The sequence below is a fragment of the Arvicola amphibius genome, chromosome 2 (assembly GCF_903992535.2).
Source record: "Arvicola amphibius chromosome 2, mArvAmp1.2, whole genome shotgun sequence".
NCBI lineage: Eukaryota > Metazoa > Chordata > Mammalia > Rodentia > Cricetidae > Arvicola > Arvicola amphibius.
In genome coordinates this window covers 9,106,690-9,125,124 of record NC_052048.2, presented here as the reverse complement: position 1 = coordinate 9,125,124, position 18,435 = coordinate 9,106,690, and the positions used below count along the sequence as shown (strand labels likewise).

The following is an 18,435-nucleotide window of genomic DNA, read 5'->3' as shown; positions in this document are numbered from 1 at the left end:
GAAAAAAGACACAAGGCATCCCCCGTCCCCGCGCCCTATCTCTCTTTCAAGACTTCTTCATTCTATGCAAAGATTTTTGCCTGTCATGTGTAGGATTAACCTTGGTGACCTATGCCCTCCAACCTTCTGGTAAGATACTTATCAAGTGTCACTCCTTCAAGGAGAAATCACAGTGAATAGCAGGGAAAATGTGTTAATAGAAGGTGACAGATAGACAGTTTTCTCCTTCTGAGTTAAGTAGCCATGTACTCTTTAATGAGAGCATGCCGGCATCCCCAGACCTTATTATTTTTCAGGGTTCATCTCTCTCTCTTATATTTAACATGTCATAAAGTCATACACACTGCTCTCAACAAAAGACTATCTCAAAAGGAGTTAATACTTTCAGATAGGTTTTCCAGAATTGCTTAGGTGCCCCGCTGCTATTCATTTATCTCAAAGATTTAGTCCATATGGGATAGATTGAACGAAGAAAACTGTCCAGTTTCTACTTCTGTTCCTTGTTGTCCTTGGCCCATGCATGTTTTCTTTTTTAAAATCTAATCCACTGACAGCTTTGATCATCTGTGAGGTAGCACTAAATCTATCAGAGTGATCAAAAGCGTATCTGGCTTTCTTGTTGATAGAATAACAGTAGTTTGTACTTCACTCTGAAGTCCATGGGCTTCCGTATGCATACTGCCTTCCTTTTTCAGTGGGCTGCTGAACTTCTAAGCATTTTCTAAAACCCTTTGCCTTATGGTTCTGTTTTTCTAAGAATATTTGTCACTGCTTCTGCATTATAAACAATCACAAAAAACACTGTAATAAGCCCCATACATTCAACACTGAAATAATAAATGATAATTTAAGCTCAAATCATTTTTATTAAAAATAGAATTTAAGGGTTAAAGCCTTAAATCCATAGGGGGAAACATCCAGTTATTTTTCTTTGATGCCCTCCTTATTAAGAACATTTCTTTATCTCATTTATCATGTTCAGAATTATTTGCTTTTCATTTACATTTTGCATATGCTGTAGAAATCACATGTAACTTTTGATGGCATTGAAAATAGTAGCAATAGTCTACATTAAAAAAAATCATAATACAGTCTTGGGCTGGTGAGATGGCTCAGCAGCTAACCAGTGTTCTTGTAGAGGACCTGGCTATGACTCTTAGCACACACAGACTGCGGACAACCTTCTGTAACTAATGTTCCAGGGGATCTGATGTCCTCCCTCCTCCCTATGCTGACCCCTACAGTCTTCTACATGTATATGACATGCATAAACTAATGCAGGCACACACACACACACACACACACACACACAATAAAAATAAATAAATCTTAATGCAAACAAACCACATTCTGATCTTGAGTTGATCTTCCTTTCTGTAATACATGATGTCTCAAATCAGTATACATTAGAAATAACATTATTCTTGGGTTTAAAACATCAACATATGTAAGATATTAATGACAGGGGAGAGGAGAAACATCATGGTTTTCTTTCTGGGCTGAGAAAAATATTGCCTTCTTGACCAGATGTCACAGGCAAATAGTCTCTCTTTAATCCATGGAATATGGATTATAATTTTCATTTAGATAATGAATTGACTTGTGTTTACTATGATAGCCATGTAGCAGACTTTGCCAGGTTATTCTCACGCTGTGGCTTTAAATCATTAGTAGGGAAAGTGATGATCATAGGAGCCAGCCCCCTATCCAAGTATTCTTTCTCAAACACTCTAGTAATTCATTTGACCACCAGCTTAGAGCTCATGTCATCACGCCACTGGATTCTGTGCAGAGGTCCTCTCCATCCTGTTCTTAGTATGAGCCAATCCCAAGGCCACAAAGGGGCTGGCAATTGAAATGTGTCAAGAATTGTTTTTGATAGTTCTAGAGAATAAGTAATTAAATGGCTCTAATTTAAATATTTATAAGCCATATTAATAATTTGACTGATTGATTAGTATTTGTGAACCTCATCAGCTTTAAATTAGAATTAATGAGCATTTACCAGAAAAGGCAGTGCCCATAAATCAAAAATTTTAAAATTAAAGCATAAAGAAATATGAACTCTGTGAACATTTAATTTTGCATAATGGTTAGTTGGATAATTTTGCCCAAATCATGTGTTGGCCAAACTATAATTAAATCATTGCAGTGGCTCTGCTGAATACGATGGCCAGCTATGACTTGTAAAATGAGTAACATAAACTATTACCTTAGTTTATTTTTGCCTTATCGTGTCACAGGGGTTTCTCATTCAATTTTTTGTTAAAGATTTTAAAGTCAAATTATTCTTGCACTTTGTATTTTTCTCATATTATACCTACTGGCTGATTTTGTCTTCTGTTGGATAACAGATTTTAACATATTGTTACTGGAGTTTTATATTTTGGTTTACTTAGTTCAAAGAATATGTCTTTTTAAGATTTATTTTTATTTCTGTTTTATGTATATGGCTATGTTTTCTGCATGTATGTCTTGCACCATGTGTATGCCTGATGTTTTTGGATGTCCATCAAAACCCCTGGTACTAGCGTTTAGGACAGTTGGTTATGAGCATATAGGTGCTAGAATGGAATCTGGGTACTCCTTAAAAGGAGCAAGAGCTCTTAACCAATGAATCATCTCTCTAGCCTTAAAAGGGTATAAAATTTTAAGGACAATGGATTTGTATAGTTATATATACATGTGTAGTTGAAAAATTACTAAAAAATAAAATTAGACTTCTGCTTCCTCTTGCTGACAGCGTAACACACAGCCCCACTGAGCGACTTAGGCTGTTTATTTCTCTGGGTAACCACAGGCTTACTGACATGAAAGTGAAGCTTTGCACAATTTGACATGTGTCTAGAATTTCCCCGGCATAGAAGGGTAAAGCCATACATAGCAGATTCTTCCTACCAAAGATATTCAGATACCGTTGTTACCAGTATAGTTTGGGATGCTAGTTATCAAGACAGTTTATTCCTTCATGTTAATTTACTCATGATGTCTACTCAGTACTATTACTATTAGAAGACAGAGGTCAGCAGCTTATTCTTTTGAAGCAAGAATAAAAATACTGGTGACATAAAATATGCATTTGATTTACCATTATTATCCTCTTGTCTTCACAGCTTATGGGTCATTCAGAATGGGACCACAAAAGAGGGCCACGAGGATCTCAGGTAAATATCTTCTCCTTTACTTTTTCAGGTTTCGTTTCTTAATGCTTTGAAGAATGAGATCCTGTGAAATTCAAGAAATAATAATCAGCAGACAGAGGAAGAGACAAAACAATCATGCCATTTGTCTTTATTTAAGTTAGCTGTAATTAAAGCCTGGATTTCAAGGCCCACAGGCAGATGTCAGTCTTTTCCTCCTGAGACCTTTCTGGTTTCCCAGATTGCTTGGTGTTATGTGAATGTGAACTTTATATTCATCTTGACTCTGCAGGACGCATTTTGATCAACAGCCCACTCTCTTGATTTCATTCACTTCCTTTGATAATTTTCCATGTATTTTCTTTATCCCCTCCTCTATTTTCCTGTTTCTGGTTAAATATTCTGAAATATAATCATGGGTAAACTCTGAACTAATTAGAAGATTTTGTCTCTAAATTAATTGTCTTTGTCTAAGGAAAAAGAAAGATGAAAGGACCTATTATTTTTGAAAAGAAACAAATTCTAGACCTTTCTATATTACCAGACTGTTTTCATTGTCTCATTTTATGTCTTATGCAAAAGGAAAAGCTTCCATGACGCATTTATGTTTTTTAATGACCTAATTAGACAATGTGGATATTTTTTTTTCCATAATTACATTGCCTGGCTGAATAAAGGCTGTGTTTCACACTCAGGATATTCTTTTTCCTCCAAGTATGTTTTGTAAAAATGTAGAAAAATATCTTTTTATAACAGCCTCTATTTACCTGACTGTAAAAATGACCTCCATGACTCCCCTCTACAAAAAAATATGTGGGTTGTAATTCTTAGCTCTGGATTCACGTATGTGAACGTGTTGTGTAGTTTATGTGTTTTGTTGTCAAATGTGGGCTGCTACTGAAGGTAATTTTATAGCTATACATGCCTGTGTCACTACTGTGTGTGTGGATAACTGTTTGTGACCATCACAGGAAAAATGAAGTCAAGCCAATGGATGCTTTCTATTCTGCTCTTAGAAGCTGTGACTTTTTTTTTTGAAACTTCAACCCATGCTTATTCAGTATTTTTTAAAAATCAAAAGCTTCTATTAATTATTTCTGTTAAGCTATTTAGGCAAAATATCTTACTGGATATACAGTCTTAAGTAGCAGTGATGGAGTTGGAGCTAAAAATTGAGATTATAATGTGAATCTGTTTTCAGAGGAGCTGTGACCTTTTTGTCTGAATAACTAATGTAAACAAATTCCTTTGAATCTGGATTATCCTAATCACTGTCTTCTGGTTTTTTCTCATCTTCCATTTTCTCTGGTACTTCTCTCTCTGTTCACATCTATAATATCTTAATTCACAATTTCCTGCAAAATTCCTGTGGGTAATATATTGTTGAGATGAACAGAATAAATTATGATTTCAAACCAACAATAAAAAGAAACAGTCCAGGACTAAAATACAGTTTAGTGATTAAGAGAAATAACAAGTCTTGCAGAGGACCAGAATTTGGTCCCTAGCACCCACACTGGATGAATCAAACAATCCCTGTAACTCCAGCTCCAGCAAATCTGATGTCTCTGGGCCCCAGGGTCACTCCACACATAAATGTGCATACATACACATAATTACAAATTAAAAAGATTTATTAAAATAGTTAATAAGTAAATCACATAAGTCCACAGTTTCTGCTAATTACTGCCCAAATGCTTTGATGTTCATAATAGCCAAGTAACTCATTGAAGACATGTACTGCCAAAAGAATATATTCTTTAAAACTGTGCTTCTCTATGGTCCATTGTACTGTAATTTATATTTTATCATGCATAGTAAGGGCTTTTTTTACCTTTCAGCCAGCAGAGTAATTCCTCTCAATAATGTATACATTTATCCCACTTGATTCTTCAAGTTAGATGAGAATCGTCAAAGTAAAAACGCCCACTAAGAAGTAATGTCTGTTAATAGGGAATCCTTCATCCTTCAGAAATTCCAGAAAGATAAAGGAAGCACTAGGCAGCGCCCCTGACCTAATTCTAATTTTCTTCCTACATGGCTACCATAAAAATCCAACATGTTAGGTAGAGCATTAATCCCTATTTCTCTTACTGTCCTTTAAAAAAACATACTACATTACCAAACAGTTCAGCCTTTCAAAGGGAATTCCAAGCAGGCTTCATCTGAATGCTTCTCCTTTAATAGTTTACTAAGATTCTGTAACATGAAGTCTTGCTAGTTCTCTTTCTGTCCTGCCTGGTACCCCACAGCTAGCAAGCCCCAAAGAAAATCACACAGAGATCTCCATAAGTTATAAAGCTGATTGGCCCATTAGCTCAGGCTACTTATTAGCTCTTGTAGCTTATATTAACCCATTTTTTCTGATCTATGTTTGCCATATGGCTCAATACCTTTTTCAGCTGGCAGGTCACATCCTGCTTCCTCAGTGGTCTGCACAGGACTGGGAGGAATCAACTTCCTCCTTCCCAGAATTCTCCTGTTCTCATTGCATCATTTCTACTTCCTGTCTGGTTTTCCCGCCTATACTTCCTGCCTGGCCAATCAGCATTTATTTAAAACACGATTGACAGATTACAGACAATTCTCCTGCACCAAGATTCGGAGACCTTGGTGAAGTATCATCTCAGTTTGGTTTAATTTAGAATGGTTTATAAGCCCTTACTCTAAGTATATGTAGTCATGGCTTAAATTAGAGAAACTGTGTGTGTATGGAGAGATGCTCCATGGTCGCTGTTCTTGCAGAGGACTCATTCCTAGCATCCATGTCAGGTGGCTTACAACCGCCTACAAATTCCGCTACAGGACATCTGAAACCCCTGGCATACCCCTCCTCCATAGACCCATAATCATACACTTTACTAAAAATAATAAAATAAATATTGGAAATAGATAGAACAATTTTTCTATTTGTAACTCCCACATATGGCCTTTGGTAGAAAAAAAAAAAACCCTGGTAAATAAACGAAGTGCAATAGGATTTTTGGTAGTTCTTTCTGTCTAGTAGAATTAGTATTACTTAATAGAAATGGTACCAGAGCTTTAGATGTTATGCAAGCCTCCAGAGGAGTATAGTGGGGACAATGAAAGCATTTGATTAGCGGTCTGAACTGGGAGATATCTGGGTGTATGTGAGTTTCCTGTCTAGCACCTCTTTAAACCCTACTGGGCAAAGTATGTTACAGGAAGACTTGATGTAAGTGCCACACAGTATTCATGGGACTGGTGCTGTCACAGGGCTGAGACGGAGAATGCCCTATGATGTTGATGAGATTGTAGGGGAGATGTAAGGAAGGCCAAGAGTTTGAGCATTGGGAGATTCTGTGCCATAAACAGAGGCCTTCAAAGGGAAAATGGGAATTTCAGGGTGAGTGCTGGCAAGTGAGAAGCCTGGGTGGTAATTCCAGAAGGAAGCTTCACATGAATGGTTTCCTTAAAAAAAAAAAAAATTCAATTTATTTTACATGCCAATCCCATTCTCCTCTCCCTCTTTTTTTTTTTTCCTGTTCCCTCCCCCTACCTCCTTTCTATCCCCCATGAACTCCTGAGAAAGGGTAAGGCCTCCCATGGGAAGTCAAAGGGACCATTCTAGCTGCACTGTGGCCAGAAGAGAGGAAATCTCAAACTGGAAATGCCAGTTGCACATGTGGTAATTTAACTACAGCAGCAGATAGACTCCCAGAAGAATAGTTGAAAAGAAAAACAGAAGAGAGGCCCCTTCTTGGGAATTACTCACTGGTGGAACTGAGATGAAGCCAGGGAGGGAGGTGCTGTGTGCACATTATCTCAGAAGTCAGCAAGGAGAGAAAATGAGTAAGAACTGTGCAGTACTGTCAGGAAAAAGAAGGCTGAGACCCCAGACTCAGGGGAATTGGGATCATGGGAAATACCTCTGGGTGGACCGCTAAGCCACTAGTGAGTGTGAGCAAAGGGCTTTTGATAAAGAAGCTGTGGTAGAAACAAGAATCCAGGAGTTGATCCAAGATTACGGTAAAATGGAAAAGATCTGTTCAAAGAAAGGGAGGATTGGAGAGGGGCAGCCACAGGAAGGCTGAGTATTTCTAGTTATCAGCAGACACAATGTGGAAGAAAACAGGCCGAAGCAGCTCGAAGGCCTGCTGCCTACTGACAGTGAAAAGTGCTGTCATGGGGCAGAACGCAGCTTTGCTCAAAGGGCTCCCTCAGGCTTCTGAGCGTAAGGTTTTCTCTCATGCAGTCCACCTCTTCCTCCCACTCTGTCCCATCCGTTCACCCCAGACCAACAGAACTGATCGTGTTCTCAGATAAACAACTTAGTGGATAACCCCCCTCCCCAGATCACTTGCATATATGGAAAGGCTTAGAAAAGAAATAAGATACTTGTTCCACAGCTAGAAAAGAAAATGGGACCAGTCATTCAAAATGGTAAATAGGCTGCCAACCTTCCCTTGGTAAGCAGGGTGCCTGCATGCCTACGTGTGTGTGTGTGTGTGTGTGGTGTGATGTGATGGGAGATCTTGAATGGTGGAATTAATGTTGTAGATATCTAAAGGAGGGCTGGATTGGACTGTTAACATCAAGAAATCCTAGCAGAAGCAGGAGTGACGGCTCATACTGGTCCCCTCAGCATTTAAAAGCACGAGACAAAGAGTTTGAGGGGCAACTTGAGCTATAGGACAAGATCTTATCCTAATAATTAATTAATTAGTTGGTAGGTAGCCTATCACAAACTGTAAAGCCATGCATAGTGTTCTGAATGACAAATCCTCATGGGTTTATTCTAAGCAAAACATGGCAGGGGGAGGAAACGACTCAATAATTGACAGCACACACCACTTTTGCAGAGGATCCAGTTTTGGTTCCCGTCACACAGGTGGTAACTTACTCTCTCAGAGTCTCCAGTCCTAGGAAATCTGATGCCCTCCGCTGATCTCCATGGGTACCAGGCACACAAACTGTACATGCATATACGGAGACAAACCCTCTCTAATTCTTTCCTCTGCCCTTCATTGGTCCAAGTCACACAGATGGTGCTTACATACATGGAGACACACACTCACGCATGTAAAATAAAAGTTAACAAATGCTTTTCTGTTTAAATAGAATTACATGAATATGGAAAGTAACGAAATGGCTTAACTAGTAGAGTACTTGCTTCCAAACTCGATGGTAACTTTGGTTCAATCCTCAGAAGCCATGTGCTCAAGGGAACAATTCCTACATGTGGCCCTCTGGCCTATGAATGTGAACAAATATACACACAATAAATATATGTATTTTTAAAGGGAAAACATGAATATATTTCAGGTATTTTTTAACCTTTGAGGAATCAACATTGAACAAAATAGTTTTCATCTTTATATAGTGGATAGCAAGCAATTTCTCTGAACATTTAGTTTTATCTGAGGTCAACGTTCATCTTTACTGCACTAGGGTTGACTTCTTAAGGATTCTCCTCACTGTTTAAAAATATGAATTTTCTCAAATTTGCCTTTCTCCTTCAAGGTTATATCATAAGCGTACTATTTTAATATTTAAGGATGTGCACTTTGGTTTGAAAACATACTATCTTGCTTTGGATAAATTTCATTGCCTACTTGCATATCCTTGTTTAGATTCAGCAAGAACTTCATTCAGGTTTGTTTGTTTGTGTCATAGTCCATAAATCTCCGACTTGATCCACCGGCTTACAGGTTTGCAGTTAATCTTTCTTGTTTCTAGTCTCTGCTTTTTAAAACATCTGCTCTCAATTGTTAGCTCATCCAAATATAGGAAAAAATGTTAAATGATAAATAAACTTCCAGGATCACGCAGAGATCCTTCATGTGGCCTTGTTCCCAGTAATACCACATGAAGTCGGGGCATGACATTCTCAGGAGGTAATTGTGTTTTTTCCCCCCTTATATTGTTGATGAGAATCTTTCCAGTGGGAAGTAAAGAAGAAGCAACAGAAAACCACTAACCTACAAGAGGCTTAAGTGGAGGGGATTTCAAGGACCCCAGATTTACTTAGCACCCAGTGCATGGGCCAGTGGGAAGGACCAGTATAATGTGTGAAACTACAAGTTTCTTATCGTTTTGACAAACAGGAAACTAGGAGACTTCTATTCATCTTTCCCCTACGGTGAATTATTGATGTCCTCCTCACAGCCAGTCTCTGTCAGCAGGAATGAAGGTGTTGTCCTGAGAACAGTTACTGCTGTGGCTGAAGTCTTGCTGTAGATGATGAGATTGTGGTTTCACTGTTTATAAATAATTGAATTTGGAAGTGCGCAAAACAAGAAGGTAGCTGGACAGATTGGTGGAAAATGTTATCTAGTGCACTCAGCTCTTCGTATGCTTCAAAGCAGCCTCTGAGCTATGTTAGTGGTAGGTACTTAATTGTCTGTGGCATCCTGGAGATGCCAGTCTGTGCTAATGCTAGACTAGGAAGCAGTTCCCCAGCCCAGTTAGCCAGTGTCCTGGCTGAATTTGGTGGGATGCCACTGGACCTCACTTTCCTCTCAGGCTGAGTGTGCCAGAGAATGGCTGGCTCACTTAATCACTTGCCAATAAATGTCTAATTTGGTGGCGTGCCATTTATTTTCTGGGTTAAATAATTTATTTTTTATAAGAGAATGTGAAGAACAATATGAATGTCTTCCAGATCGCACTGGAACAATGCCATGTAAATATATTAAAGTTATTTTCTCTCAATACATTTCAGTATGATGCCTAAATGCATTTCCCAGGAATCTGTTATGAGGGATCACTGTGAGCAGAGCGGTAGCCATTATCCCGTCTTCCCAGTGGCCCTGTGTGTCACCACTTGTTAATGTTTTCTGTCCTGGATAGCCTTCGCTGCCAGGGTTACTTTTTGTATAAATAGTGTTTTTCACTTGCAATTTTTTGCTTTTTCACTTTTCTACAAGCCTAGAAGTCATTCCAATAATTGTTCCTTTTGGGATACTTCTCTAATCAAGATTTGGTTGACTGATTTAGTGTGTGGGTCATGCATATGTACTCATGGACGCCAGAAGAGGGCGCCAGATCCCATAGATCTGGAGTTGTGGGTGGTTATAAGCCTCCCAATGTGGATGCTGAGAACTGAGTCTTCTCTCCATACCTACTGTTGTGTTTTCTGTGTTCGTATCTGGTCCACTGTGAAATTTGTTCAGACTGCTTCTGTGTAGTGGGACTGTGCAACAAATATGTGCCTGGGCGCCATGCATTTTAGGTGTTCGTTTTGTCATCTCATGCAGTAGTGGCCAGAGTGGCTATGCAAATATATCTTCTGTTGTCAGTTCTGTGCTGTTTGGACACTATTTTTTGAAATGTTCTTTCCTCATTCTGTGAAGTTTTTTTTCTTCTTTTAAATCACATTTAATCATGCTGTCTAGAGCTTCCATGCTGTTATAAAAGTACAGGTATTTCTTGCCTTCGTCCTCTGAGTCTAGAATATAAATGAAGTGATACAAACATTTTTGCATACGAGTACCTATGATATAAATACATCAATACATGGCAACTAATTTTGTGGGTCTAAAGTTGTTGCTTTTTATTCACTTGGAAAATGAGAGAAAGCTGTGTTAACTTTAGAGCCATTTGTCTTATCTGTGCATTGCAGTGTCTGGCAGCAGGAGACAAGGGCAGTCCCTTTTCCCAATGGTCAATAAAGACGATTTCCAAACATAGCCCATTGGTGTCCGGAAAGAAAAATTGCTTTTGGTTGAGATTATAGCATAGTCTATGCTGGTGGTGGGAGGGAGTTGGTAACTGTGGACTGGGTAGCTTTGGCACTCCACATAGGATTATGGGAGTTTGCTCATTTTGTGTTCATCATGATCTCAGGTTCAGTCTCTACATCACATTTCATTTTTAAAGACCATCTCCTTGTGACGTAGTTTTCTCACAGAGGGATAATGTTCTCAGAAACTATAGGGAAAGGGTTATGTCTCCACACTTACACACTGAAGTGACTAACAGGAGTGGCCTAGGAGAGAAGGTGACTCTGCCATGCTCTGGCTACATGGAGTATGTGCTTCTGTGACCTGGTGAGTGACCTTGAGTCTGTCACTCTTTGTTAAAAGCCTGGGTCCTTTGCAGAGAGCATCAATAAGCAGGGATCGAATGAGTCCACAGAAATAAAAGGGAAAATTGCCATCAGCATTTGTGCTTTCACTTGTCCCATGTTTAGAGATTGGTGGACATGCTTAATGCTTATTGAATGACCTTATCTGGAGGACTGGGGGTATCATTCCCATGACTTCTGCAATGCCTTAGGAATGGTTTAGTGAATCACAGCCTTGTAGGACCTTTAAAAACTTCCAAAAAGCAATGAGAATGTCTGGCACAGATGATAGGTGTTTGCCTGTAGGGACTCTGAACAGAATAAGCAGCCGTTGCCTTTACCAAGTGTTCAAAACAACAACAGTCACTTCGTTCAGCCCTAGTAGGTCCTGACCACTCTTACAGTTAAAGCTGCAGCAACAAGAAAGTGAAGGAAGGTAGTATTTGGTTTCTAGAGTCCTCTAAAATTAATATAAAAATTCTGCTAACAAATTCTGCAGGTCTACAGTTTTCCCTTTAACCCGTGATAAAAGAACAATATGATAACTTCAGAGTAGGTCCATTTTAGCTTTGCATTGTTGAATCTGACAAAGTCTAATGCTTTTCAAATACTTCATGACTTTATATTCTTCTTGGCATAGCATGAGATACTTTTCACTAATTGAGAGGATGTACTCTGAAATGGAAATTTGAGGCTTTTCTTCTACTTTCGAATAAACTGTAGGGGGGAAGATAGTTCATATGTGAACAGATTCTCATGTAAGGCAAAAATCTCAGGCAAAGGTGTTACAGCTAGATTAATTCACTAGCCACAAAGGGTTGGTGATGAGGGAGTCACATGGCAGGTAAAACGCAGGTTGACTAAAGAGGGTGGCAAAAGAGTGGAGAACTGGGAAATGGTTGATCTTTACAGTGGCTATGGACATACGTCAATCTATCAAAAGATGGAGGTATAGGATGTTGGCCTTTCCTTGGCATGCCTTTTTAAAATCCCCAAGAGGAGAAATGTTTTTAGTTATTAATGAATAGACATTTTTATGTACATTTGGGTAGTATTAATGCTGTTACTATTGAATTTATGGCATAGGGTTTTTTCTTTGCCCTCATTTTAAGGGGAAAACAGCACAATTGTTTAATGCCATTCTTGACAAATTTATACTGTCATCAAAGGGGTGGGCTCTCTGTCTCTGTCTCTTTGTCTGTCTCTCTGTCTCTGCCTCTGTCTCTGTCTTTCTCTCTCTGTCTCTCTCTGTGTCTCTGTCTATGTCTCTGTCTCTCTCTGTCTCTCTCTGTCTCTGTCTCTGTCTCTCTTTGTCTCTCTCTCTGTCTCTCTCTCTCTCTCTCTCTCTCTCTCTCTCTCTCTCTCTCTCTCTCTCTCTCTCTCTCTCTCTTTTCTTTTAAAGGTATTCTGGGTTAGTTAGATGGCCAAGGGATAAACGTACTTGCTACCAAACCTTCAAGTCTTGAAGTCAATGCCCAGAACCCATGGAAATTATATCTTGACTACAGATTACTTGGTTGTTTGGTTCTCAACATTTAAAGCCTGGCTCATTTTATAAAGAAGGCATAAAATACAAGGAATGGGTATCAAACTAACTATCTAACCACTGAAGCCAGAATAGTAGATATTACTGCTATAGTTATTTATTTTTGTTTTGTTTTTTGTTTGTTTTTTTGTTTTTTGTATTGTTTTTCAAAGTAGGGTTTCCCTGTAGGTCTGACTGTCTTGGAACTCACTCTGTAGACCAGGCTGGCCTTGAACTCACAGAGATCTGCCTGCCTCTGCCTCTCTAGTACTGGGATTAAATGTGTGCACCACCGCCCGAACATGTTATAGTTGTTTTAAATGTCATATAAATGGAGCTTCCTGTCAGTTTGAATTTTCTAGGTCCCGGTGTTTGGGGTTTTGAAGTGTGTGTGTGTATTCATATATGTATGTATGTTTGCATGTATATGTGTAGTACATGTATGTGTATATGTATTGTATATGTATTGTATATTTGTATGTGTGTGAATGTGCTGATACACTATGCAATGGGCAAGTCCTGGAAAATTCTAGAATCTTACAAGTTAAAGTTGCTCTTATTGGAAATTACAGGATATCCAATAAGAACAACATCCAACTCGAAATAATTTGCTGAGAGGCCCTGAGGCTTCACAGCTCAGTTCTTCTGGTTTACCTTTCTCTCTTGAACCTCTGCAACTTTTTCCAGCTGGAGCTGTGCAACAGTCTTCTTTCCTTTCCCACTCCTGAAAACCCAGCGGTTAGAGAGAGTCATTCCTGCAGCCTCGGTGACACACACCTCGGGAGCAATTTTTAAAAAAAGAGTGTCTAAGGAAAGCAGCTCAGGGGCTGGGCTCTGAAATACAGATGGGTTCACGGCTCTAGAAGGGCGCTCAGAGAGTGAGGAGGATGTGCAAACAAAGACAACTCCATTTCTCTAAGTAGGAGATGAAAAGGAGCTGACTATTAAAGATGAAGGAGCCAGCGCAGTGGTACTTGCCTGTAATCCCAGCATGTGGGAGGCAGAGGCAAGAAAATCATTGCCACTTCAAGGCCAGCTTATTATAATTTATGTGTTTAGAGTTGACTTGAATAAATTGTGCTGAACTGCTGTGTTAAAGAACTATTAGTTAGTAAGATGGCAACCTTCTACTGTTTAGTGAAATATTTTTTAAAACTTAAATACTAAGGCTGAGAAGTTGTGTTTTTAAAGCTATCCCTCTGCTTTTGGACTTCTCTGTTTCTAAAAAGTTCTGAATTCATTGTAGTTTTCTCATTTTAATGTCTGAGGTAACAGGTAGGGTAGTGTTTGATTACTTTGTAAATTGACATCTAGTTGAGAGTAGGAATTTCTTATGTTGATATGTAACCATATTATGTAAGACTTGGTGTGTAATGTATGCCTGCAATCTAAGGTCACAGATACTGAGACTGAGAGTGTATGTTCAAGGCCAGTCTGCTCTACATAGTAACTGTCTAAAACATGTTAAAAGTAAGACTTTTAAAAGATGGTAGGGTCTTGTCAGATGGTTTAATGGGTAAAGGTGCCTCCAACTGAGCCTGGTGGCCTGGAACCTACATGATTGAAGGAAGGAAAGAATCCACTCGTGAAAATTGTTCTTTGATTTCTCCAAGTGTGCCATAGCAGATCCCATGCATGCTCATGTATGCGCACACACCAATGTTTAAAAAGCTTAAAAGATAGTATTTAAACCTTCATTTTAGTTGCGGCACTGATTCTCAATCCCAAAATGTATGGGTCCTCTTTCCCTTGGTTCCTTGTCCCTTTGCTTCCCTTTGCCCTTTTCCCCCCTTGTCCCTTCTCCTCTGGGATTTTTATGTGCAGAGGTAATTCTGCGTCCTGCCACTCAGGGAGTGGGAATTTACATTAGGACTTTAATAGAAACCTATGACACACGATGGGACCAGGCTTTCCACTATTTTTTGCTGTATCTTTGGCTTAAAATCAATGGAACAAACTGAACTTGGCATTGCTATTTATGCCCAAAAAGAAGAAAAATATATAATTTTGCCATTTCTGATGTTGGATCTTGGCACTGTGGCTTTTGTTTATGGAAAAAGACAGGAGAGGGAGAAGCATTATTTTAACTCTGAGGATAAATAGTCATATCAAAATGAGATTTCCTTAAAAAGCATTTGTTCCTTTTTGCTTATTATTACCATAAACACTGCTATTAATCCAGCTTGAAACAAAAATGAATTTATTGTGTTATTTAAATAGCCGAGTATTCAATGTATGGCTGTAATCACGGTGTCGCTGTGGCAGGCCATTTGCATATCCCATGTTTCTGCCCTGTGTATAGAGAGCCCCTTCACTTTATGATGGAGAATTGCATTATCTTGATAAATTTCCTCTTAGCATCATAGAGAATATTGTTTTCTATATAAAGTGAGTGCTGCTTTTAATAAAAATGTGTGCTGCCATGCTTAAGCTCCTTCTCTAGCACTTGTGACCGATACCGACTCATTTAAGCCATTGTTTTCATCTAAAGTGACTTACTGTCAGGTAGTAATAAAGAGGAATAAAGATATGAATAGAGGTTGAGATGTCAAAATATTGAAAGCAATTCTCTCCTTATCTTTTAATGTATTGGTGCTGATGAGAATTACTTTCAGGGGATGGGTTCTTTAAGCTTTAATGAATTCATTTTCTAAGGGGAATATTGTTATTGTTTTAATAAAAGGTGAGCAGTCCAAAATGCAAAGATTTAAACCTGTTTTAGTGTATAGCACAGAGCCTTTTGCAGGAGGGTCCTTTAACTCTGCCCTTTCCTTGATAGAAACTTTTGAATATAGGAAAACCATGAGAGTCTGGCTCTCACCTATATTCTGCACAGAGAGAATTAGCCAGTTCCTTGGGGAGGGGGGTACTTTTCAGTGGTCATTATCATGACTGGTAGGTCCACTCAGTAACATCTTAGACCTGGCTAGACTGACAAGGCCTGAGATGGAGCTAGAGCAACTTCAATTTCAGCAGTTTCACAGATAAAAGAAGGGTGTCTACATTACATCACTTAAGGATAAGGGACAAGGCTGTGAATGGACCTTGTATCTATAGTGACCCTTGTAGTAAATTCTGTGGTTACAGTTGTTTTTATCTACACACTGAAGGGTAGGATGGACTTGCATTTTAGATTGATATTACTTACTTCTTCATGAGTCAAGTGAAGGCTAATGGCATTCTATGAAGGGATGAGGTCAAAGAAAGAGAAATTCAGACAACCGAGTTCAGAGGTATGGGAATGACAGTGGAAATTGACAGAGGTTTATCTTGACCTGTATATCAAAGCAATAGCTTTTCATAAGTCAGGAGATATATCTATAGTATAATCCACACAAAAGGTGCCACCTAGAATTATGCAAAGTTCAGTTTGATGCACATGGTCCTTTTAGCCCTTCCATCTTCTTCTACACTTAGAAAAGGCATCCTAAAATATAAACATGTTTTTATTCATATCAGTTAGCCCTGGAAAAGGACACATTACTGTTATTTTTGGCTCCTGCTTTTGTTTTTAAACAACTTAGTATCCAAAAATAGGTCAAACTTCATGACTCTGGAAAGCATGAGGCTCTTTTACTAATTTGTAGCTTTATTATCATGTTTTCTGCACCTATGATAAGTACTGTTTCATTCCTCAGCTTTTAAAATCCTCAATGCAGCTCAGGCGTCACTGCAGCTGCTGCTACTCTTCTCTCTGTTGTCTCTACTTTCATCTCCTGTGCATGTGGAGTTTAAATGCATGTGGGGTTTTCCAAGAGATGTTGAGGTTCCCATATCTCTAATTGTCTTGTTTGTATCTCTTATAGTGATTATCATTCAGGATTCCTTCAAGAAATGCTGAATGGGTGTAAAGATGAGTGGGTGAATGGATGCATGGATTGATGGGTGAGTGAGTGGGTGGATGGGTGGATGGATGGATGGATGGATGGGTGGATGGTGAGTGGGTGAATGGATCGATGGCTTGATGGATGGGTGAGTGGATGAGTGGGTGAACAGATGGATGGATGGGTGGATGGGTGGATGGATGGATGGATGGGTGGATGGATGGGTGGATGGATGGATGGATGGGTGAATAGATGCATGCATGGATGCATCATATAATAGGAATCTGAGCACATAGAACTTTTTCTCAGTCTGTTTTACAAGTTGACTATAGTGGGGCCTTGTTATAATTGAATGATAGATAGACTTTCAGTATTCCTGAAAGTCTGTTTTATAAAAAATATGGGAGGCACTCTTAAAAATTCTGAACTTTAAAACATATTTTATTGCAAATCATAAATAGTTATAATACATTCCAAATAATACATTCCAAATTATAGTGTGAATTATGTATAGTGGTAAAATATATGAATAACCCTTCCATCCTATAATGCTTTTCAATCAGAGAAGGATGGTTGAAAAACTTAAAAAGAACAGAAGTACAGAAAATAATCTAACACAGGTTGACCATAAACTTGTTTAACTTATTAATGGTCACAAAAGACCCAGTATCAAAGTCCTTCTCAAATATTTGAAATACTTTTTGAGGGATTACAGTGCTATCCTGGAAGGTTAAATAGAATGTTCTATTGACTTAGACCCTTGACCAAACTTTCAAATAAGAATCAAATAAGAATCCAAAACTAAATATAAAATAAGAATCCAAAACTAAAAGATGACAGTGCTGTGAAATTTCATAATCATTATCCAGTAACAATAGACTTTTTGACTTTTCATTCTTCATTGATTGCATGTTTAGAACTTTTGAGGTTTTATATTAAATTTTATGAAAGAACATAAACTATGGTTATAGGGCTAGAGAGATGACGCAGAGGTTAAGGGCACTAGGTGCTATTACAGAGCCCCCGAGCTTCAACTCCCAGCACTCACATATGGCAACTCAAAATTGTCTATAGCTCCAGCACCATGGGTATCCTACACTCTCTTCTTGACTCTGTGGGCACTATATCCAGGTACACATAACCTCCCCCACACAAATGTGCACACAATTTTAAAACAAACATTTTTAAAAAGCATGATCACAATAGTATGAGGGGAGTGTATATCTGTCAGGTGATTTTGGCATGTGGTACAAGATTAGTTGTTAATGTTGTCACTCTGACTTGGTAGATCAAGCTTGCATTTCTGCTTCCATTCCCTAGAAGTTACCTTTGTCAATCTACGAGACTCCTGTCCTCTTGATTGTGCAGGAAGGACTCAACCCCTAAGCCACCTCTGTACAACACCCGTTCTTAAGTATTTTATTTTTTGTACCACCTTTTATTGATTGATAAATTGTTTGTTCAGTTATTTTTATTTTGTGATTATGAGACCCACAGAAGTCAAAAGAGGACATACAATACCCTACAGCTGCTGTTAAAGGAAGGTGTGGTACTGGGAACTAAACTTGGGTCCTCTGCAAAAACAGCAAGTACTTGTGACCACTGAAGTATCTCCAAAGACCCCAGTCTTATCAATGTGTGGGAAACAAGCATTTTAGAATTGCTTTTATTAAAAAAAATGGCAATTTCACCAACAGCAGTGTACCATTGCAGCTTCTGCCAAACCGGCTGTCCCTACAGAGATTTCTTATGTACAGAACATTAGCTGGTATCAACACTTCAGTACACTGTGTATGCAGAGGGATGTTAAGGAGGATGGAGCCAAAATTACCTCTGAATTAGTGTGGCCTCTTTAAATGTTACTAGTAACCATCAATTTGTGTCAAATCCCCTATCTAATTTGATGTAGGTGTGTCT

At 38.7% G+C, this 18,435-nt stretch overlaps 1 protein-coding gene across 1 annotated transcript in view; it reads left to right on the top strand.

Moving 5' to 3' along the window:
• Positions 1 to 18,435, top strand: part of Pde3a (phosphodiesterase 3A) — a 282,570-nt gene that overhangs the window by 159,472 nt on the left and 104,663 nt on the right. Inside the window, 1 exon segment of the mRNA XM_038319708.1 lies at positions 3,114 to 3,164. Coding sequence (XP_038175636.1) covers positions 3,114 to 3,164 — 51 coding nt within the window.